At 38.8% G+C, this 7,369-nt stretch overlaps 1 protein-coding gene across 2 annotated transcripts in view; it reads right to left on the bottom strand.

The window, feature by feature from the left end:
• Positions 1 to 1,655: 1,655 nt before the first annotated feature.
• The window catches only part of TM9SF3 (transmembrane 9 superfamily member 3), a 57,812-nt gene continuing 52,098 nt past the window's right edge, over positions 1,656 to 7,369 (bottom strand). For both annotated transcript variants that reach the window (XM_050898554.1, XM_050898553.1), the window contains exon 15: positions 1,656 to 5,034. In XM_050898554.1, coding sequence (XP_050754511.1) covers positions 4,967 to 5,034 — 68 coding nt within the window. In that variant the 3' untranslated portion in view covers positions 1,656 to 4,966. The remainder of the gene's footprint in view (positions 5,035 to 7,369) is intronic.

The raw sequence follows: 7,369 nt of genomic DNA, 5'->3' as shown, positions 1-7,369 counted from the left end.
TCAAGGTAAATACTGCATCATATGGGTAAGCATGTCTCACAGTATTAGAAGAGAAAACCCTAAAATAACAGTTCTGTAAAATCAGGTATTTTGTTTATTGCTCTTAAACTCCCAATTCTAAAAATGCATGTATTTTCTGGAATGCTGTAGTCATGCAATGCCAGCTGAAGGATAAGTACGAACTTGTATAGTTACATTTTGGAATGCTCCAAGCCCAAGGTCTTGAAGGAGGTCTTCTGTCTACAATGTAAGGAAAGCTCCTTATGAAAACCAAATCCATAGAAATGAAGCCTCAGCATGGCAGAACCTCCAAAGATATTCAACATACCGTTCTGTATTGTATTACTAGGACCTGGCGAGAAAATTAACTTATCAACAAGCCAAAAACGCTGGTAGCAACTAACATCATCTCCCCTGCTCATGACAGATGAATCCTTGGTTTACTGCAAAAGCCTTGCACCATGGCCAATACACTGATGAAAACAAAAAGACCGTAACTGGTACGGGGCTGGGGGCAACGATACCGTAACACCAAATTTGTCTCCAGAGGCCTGCCTTTGAAATAGGTTAGTCCACCAGATAAAACAACCTTTTCTTATCCTTTTCCCAATTGAGTTTCTGCCCTTCAAAGTGATTCTTTCCAAGAACTGCCTGAATTTACTGGAACTGCACAATGCCTTCCAGATACATGGGTTCTCCCACTTTCCCCCCCCAATGCCATAACCCAAAAATTGAAGAAAAATTTCAGAACCACAGAACTAGTTATAGAAGTAAATACTGTAACAGCCCCTTCCCCCAACTGAAAAAGCACCACCCGGCTAAAGCTGCGAGATGTAAGGAACTACTTGTAGAACTCACATGCAGATGTCTCCTCAGAAAATTAGAATTTTCTCACTGAAGCTATTTAGCAAAAAGCAAATGTTCCTTTGCAATGCTTTGGAAAACAAATGGCACCAAAGCTTTTTTTTTTTTTTTGAGAAAAGATACTCCTGAAGAATGCAAGCCATAAACGCGCTGCTTCAAATTTTGAAGTGTGGCTTTATTCCAACAGAAGTCCAACAATAGCAGGGGCTTTCGTGACTTCAGTGCTAACCCTGGTAAGAGATACTCGTTTTAGACAGCAGCAGTGCTAACAGCCATTGCAAGGCTGCCGCTACCATAGTGCATTTAGCTAGAAAAGATCCAAGGGATCCAAAAATGGGAATCCTTCTCCAACCTACAGTTCCAACCGACTCTTGAATCACAAGCTGCACAGTTAAGAAGTAATTCAAGATAAGAGGACCCTTCAACTCTAGCTCCAACTATTCAGTTTACTTGTCCACAGACTGGAGAGGAGACTTCTTTTTTCCTGAGCTTATGTTTTTCGGACACATTCCAGTGGCGAAATTGCTGATGCACTCAGTTACACAATTTTGCTGTCTTCAGTGAAGCTGTGTATATATAATTCATTGGGCAAACCTGGCTAGATGGTGGTGATGCTGAAGCCAGAGCAAAATGTAACTTTCTCATTTGTTGTAACATATCTGCAGTAACGATAGTGATAAGAACGTGCTATCAATTTTACCCAGTTTTAGCACCAAAAGTGTAAAAAGTATTAGGTCTTTAGTTTTGCTTTTTTACCTGAAACTTATTAAAGAAATACACCTAGACTATCATACAGAAAACAATTTAATTGTGTGCCCTTTACACACTTTGGAATGTTAATTCTGGAGAGGAATTAATAGACACTGTTGCTTCAAAACATTCAGACATCAAAAAAAGAGTGTAATGTAATGTTTATTTGCAGTCTCCATTATCTCCAAACCAGTGTTCACCACTTTTCATACATGAAGTACCAGAGATGCTTTCTATATGCACTCTGCCTCAATTGAAAAGATTTACAATTGTATTTATCTGAAGCATTTGATCAAGATTGGCTATTGCTACCCAACTATTTACCCAATTCTCTGGCCTCTGTACCAGAAGTGGGAAGAGAAGCACTGAGTGGCCAACTGGAGAGTTATCAAAAAGCTTGAATTCAAGAACCAGAAACTCCTAAGAAACAACCATGGAAAGAGGAGTGTTGGCTGTAAGATCTTTATTTCTTCCATAAAAGAGGAAGGACTACATCATCTAAGCAGAGAGCTTCCGAATTCTATTAAGCAAGATGGTTCAAGCTATACCCACAGTTTTTGGGGGGCAAATAAATAGCCTTGCCCCAAATAGCAACCATAAAGACAAGCTGTCGAAAACTGGTCACATTTTGCACTCCTTCAGAAACCAAAAGGAAGGGGGAAAACAAAGCAAACCCCCAACTTACGCGCTAGGGTGGAAGTAGAAAAATGTCAATTATTTAAACACAGTACTTCTCCAGAGGAACGTGCTTGCAGAAACAAAAGCAATGCCTGTGCAGTAAGTATCTTTTCAATGTCACTTTAAAAGCTATACAATCCTATCTGGGTATGCGAAAGCTAATAATGCCAGAGGATAGAGAAAGCAAGTAGGCAGCCCACCATTCTGTGGCATTAAAAAGTGATTAAATGAAATTCACAAACGGTTTAGTGACATTTCTGATAGACTAATCACATAGCACTGCTCTAAATAGAGAAACAGACCCATTATCAAAATATTCCCTTTAAAAAACTTGTATCTCAGTGGAGTACTTAATGTATTTATTGTGTGGAGATAATGGCTTCTCACTTCAGATTTAGAAGAACATGGATGAAAAGAGGGCTTCCCACAGCTGTATGCACTAGCAAGAACTAGTACAAAACCCATTCTTTGCTTTAAGTCTCCATGTTTTGGAACAAAGGAAAACTAACTGTTGACCCAGTTTACAAGCTCATCTTAAAATCAGCCTGTACTTTAAAAAAAAAGAATTATCTTTTAAATGGCACAGTGTTCAGCTACAGACACCAAGCACTCACTTGAAGCAAAACTTAATTATTTTCTGACCAATTGGTTAAAATTGGCCAGGGAAATCAGAGCTGAAAGCTCAGATACTTTTCAGAAGCCATATACACCAGGATGCATTGCTTCTCACTATTACCTATCAGTTCAGTTCTCCCAGCCTCCAACCCGACACTGCCAAAGCACGGTTGTTTCTCATTGTGGCTACTGCATTATCAGTACTTTTTATATAGGGACAATACAGTCCTAATCAATACAAATACTTTGCTCATTTTTTAAATTCAGGAAGCTGCCTTCTCCACAGCAGGTGCTCTATTTCAGACAGCCACACTGATGAAGACATCCTTATGTGGCAGATGCCTACAAAAGAAAAAAAAAAACAAAACCCAAACCAAACAAAAAACCCCAAGCCGACTGGCTCTCAAATCTGTCACAAACACATTCAGGATATTTCTAGCTACATACAGTGCATAATTAACAGTCATTTTAGAAAGACTTAACCTTTATTTGCCCATTTATTTCAGTCCACACTTGCCCCCACTTTTCTCAGTACACTAGCTGGATCACAAAACAGATTTCTCCACAAACAGTTCAGCCAAGAAGAATCTTTTTGGGCTGGTCATCCGCTTTGGAGCTGTATTGTACCATACAGTTGTAAGCAAATTCTGAATTCAAAGCATGGGGTTTTGATATTTGAAAACCACACTAATATTGTATACAGAAACTGGCGTTCAACAGTATTGCCTTTTCAAACATTTTCAATTGCAAACTCATCTATTTTCACAATCAGAACATTTTTGTCTGAAAAGTTTATTTTATTTTCTGAACACTCTAAAGCAACTGTGCTTTTGATGTTGCACAAGTGTCCAGATAGGATTAACAAAAATTAAAATGTTCTAAATTACAAATTTAATTCCTGTAAGAGCTTGAGAAAGGAAATAGAACAGAAAATCATGACATACACACATTGTGAAGAAACCCCAACTTTTCATGCAATGGCAGGCAAGATGTAAAAAGCCACCCAAATTCACACATTTTTACACCGAATCATCAGAAAAGTACTCTGTAGTAAATCTGTACATCCAAATACATTTGGGATCTACACCTAAGTTACATTATTTAATGTTATATACACTTATTACCCCTTGTATAAGGTCTAAAGGAAAATTTTCATTCAAACCCAAACAAAAAAAAAAATGCAAGACTAACTTGGAAAAAAGGAGAATCACTTTAGACATTCAGTTAAAATGATGGTTTTGTTTTAATCTAGACCTCAAAGCGTTTATTAAAAAACAAACAATCCTCTTCATTCAACATTTTGCTTTCTAACTGTACAGTAAATTGCATTGCAGAGAACACATCCCGTCTTCAGACTGTATTTTCTTTGGATGGATTTAAGATGTAGCTGGATGTTACTTTAAAGATAAATAAAGGGAAGTTGGTCCAACTAGAACAATAGCTGATATATTACATGCATATGGGTTTTTTATATATTTTTAAATTATTTTTTAAACAAATGAGTGTAGGGTATATTTGATAGCGCAAATAAACCAAAAAGCACCTGGAGTCAAAATATAAAACATACCTCCTATCCTGGCAATGGCAGTAAAAATCAGAAGAGTAATCTTTCTGGAACGGCATTTTTACATAATTTAGAAATGTTAAGTACCAGGAAGACTACTAATCAAGTAGTTTTAGCAGCCAAGTTTCCCTCTTTTTATTGAATGGAACAAATGCTTTAAATAAACCGTTTGTCCTCTTCACTGAAGAGAGCTAGTCTATTCATCTTTAATGAGCTAGGTTTTTTGTTTTTTGTTTTTTTTGGGGGGGGGAAGATTAGCCACGTACTGTAGTAATGCCTACTGCATATAATCCAAGCATTTGCTGTGAACAGTTGGAGAAAGCAGTCAGTAAGAACCTAGGATCAATGAAATAGATGTTACTTTAAGCCATCCACAAAACGGAGACCCATATAGTGCCCAGTGTTAAAAACCCAAATCTCTTCTCGCGCTTTTTGTTGTGCAAGTTCATCCCCATGAAAACAGGAACTGATCCATAGTTCAATTTTCTTATTTCCTTAGTCAATTTTCACATTAGTGTAGATTTTACGAACAAAGGCACTTGTTCCCATGTAACCAATAGCTCCTGCAAAATAAACCGAAAACGTTGAATATGTTAGAGAGCTGATCATCAAAATAAGCCAGCAATATAAAACACACACACTTAAACAGAGAAAGTCACATAAAGCATGCACTTTGCACACAGAAAATTATTTACCTGCAATACTTTTCTCAAACTCTAATTATCCATGCTTCCAGCGAACGTCTGGCAAGAACTCCCCTAGTCTAGCAATCTAAATCCATTAAGCCATCTTACCAAGAGGCCATGCTCACTTGGCCTCGATAAATATAGCAGCCCCCCTACTGCTGCCAATAACTGGGTCCCTTTTTCTGAACAGAGGGTAAAAAACATACAATCACCCACTCTGCAGGGAAGGTGGATGGGAGGGCGGGTTTTTATTATAAGTTACATGCCTTCTGGATGAGCGTTTTATTGGCAGATGGTTTTTTCCTTCCCACAAGGCACGAATAATAATAGATCCCCATCCCAGGAGTCTTAAAACTCCAAGGAGGTCTGTACAAAGAGATTAAACTAGTAGCAGTTAGTAGTTAAAGGAAATTGCAACCTGTGGTTTTCAAATTAGTAAGAGTCATGAGCAGAGTACGCATTGTCACAGCAGTAATAAAAGAACAGGTCACTGGGTTTTTGATACGGGCAACAGTTTATGCTAAACCTAAAATACTGCAGGACTAAGGACATCTAGAAAAATGAAAGAACGCACTGGACCAAGACTTCTTCTCAGAAAGAGATTCAGCAACCTACCTGGTCAAACCCAGAACCTCAGGTTTGCCAGGCTCAGTAAATACTGTTGTTTTACAATATCTGCAGGGAATATCTTCATCTCTTCCAAGCAAAATGAGAGTAAATCAGCCTTGTGGAAGTCAGTTTGGCTAATTCTTAGGTTAGAAGTGAAGTTGAAAATCAAGCAAGAATTAGAGACAACTGCTGTCAGATTGCCAGAATAACACATCATAAAATATGGGAAGAAAAGGACAGAGAAGTCAGGGCCTGTAACTCACTACAGAGAAAACTCCTAACATCAAATGTTTGGATGCTCAGTAAAGAACAGACTTTAAACAGAAAAGATACTTTTGCTTCCCTGAAGCAATACAGAAAAGTCCAGAACAAAGCATGAAACAACATTTTCAGTGATCTGGGATGCACCAGACTTGCACAAGATGTGTTGAACACAAAAGCTTAACCAACACTAAAAGTTTTCTGCCAAAACTTCATTTTCCAATAAAAATATGAAGGTTTTTTTGCCTTAAGAAATTAAGACCGTACAGACCTGCAGCTAGCATTGCTGACCAGAGTTATTCAGAACCTGGAGAGTTCTTTAAATCCTGGGGACTGGATAATTCATGAGGTCAGCCATTAAACTCTCACAAAATTTTGGTTTTTAGACCCCCAAAAGCCCAACATTCATATCTAACCAGGAAATCTGCACAAGGCAAACCTGATGCATCGTTCCAATGCTATCGGAGTGGTAAAGAGCCTGTGGAGTCAGCCTCTGCGCTGCACAGCATTTCAAGCTGTATAAATATCATGACAACCATTCCACCGACCAGCAAATGAGGGATTTGTATTACTAACATGGACAAAGTAGAGTTCGATTAAAACAAATACAGCACACACAAGATCAGGTTGCTGCTTGTAAGCGTTAAGTGTGCTGAGGGCGCAGCAGAGGGAAGGCCTGGCAGTTCAAGGAGAGACCAGTACAGCATTCAGACAGACCCAAGCACAGGCTGTGCAGAGGAGCCGACGTGAGCTCGGAGTCATACAGGAGCACACGCAGATAATTCTACAGCCTGTCAACTCATCTTCTGTCTTATGCAGTAAATGGACAAAATAATGGCACCGGACTCCTGTTTTAAGACTCATCATGTTTTGCCTGTTAAAGCAGACACCGCCAATAGATCCAATGCCCATTTTAGTTGCTAAACTCAGATACATTCCAGAACTTGTTCTTCGAGGGTTTCTCTAGTGATGTGATGCCAGATATCACAGAGATTTGGGAGAACAAAGCATTAATTGTGTTTCATTTGAGATCTAGAGAATGTGTGCATGAGATGGAAGTGAGGGGGAGGAGTAGAGAGTAGCAGTCACATGAGACCACAAGCTCTGAACCCCATAAACAAATCATAACCTATTCTGAATCACAGGAGCCTTATCCATGAAGGCCACTAATGGCCAATACCCAAGGCAGGGATTAAGGCTACTTCACAGGCATTGAATAAAACATGGGGCGGGGAGGGGGAAACCCTAGACAATGACAACTAAAGAATGTCCTCCTGAAACAAATGCAGGACAGTTGGCTCATTTGAATAAAAAATCCATAGTAAAGGGAATGATTTTATTT

Source organism: Gymnogyps californianus, chromosome 6 (genome assembly GCF_018139145.2).
Source record: "Gymnogyps californianus isolate 813 chromosome 6, ASM1813914v2, whole genome shotgun sequence".
In the NCBI taxonomy this organism is placed as follows: Eukaryota; Metazoa; Chordata; class Aves; order Accipitriformes; family Cathartidae; genus Gymnogyps; species Gymnogyps californianus.
Note: the sequence above shows the minus strand (reverse complement) of the source record. Positions and strands in the feature narration are given on the sequence as shown.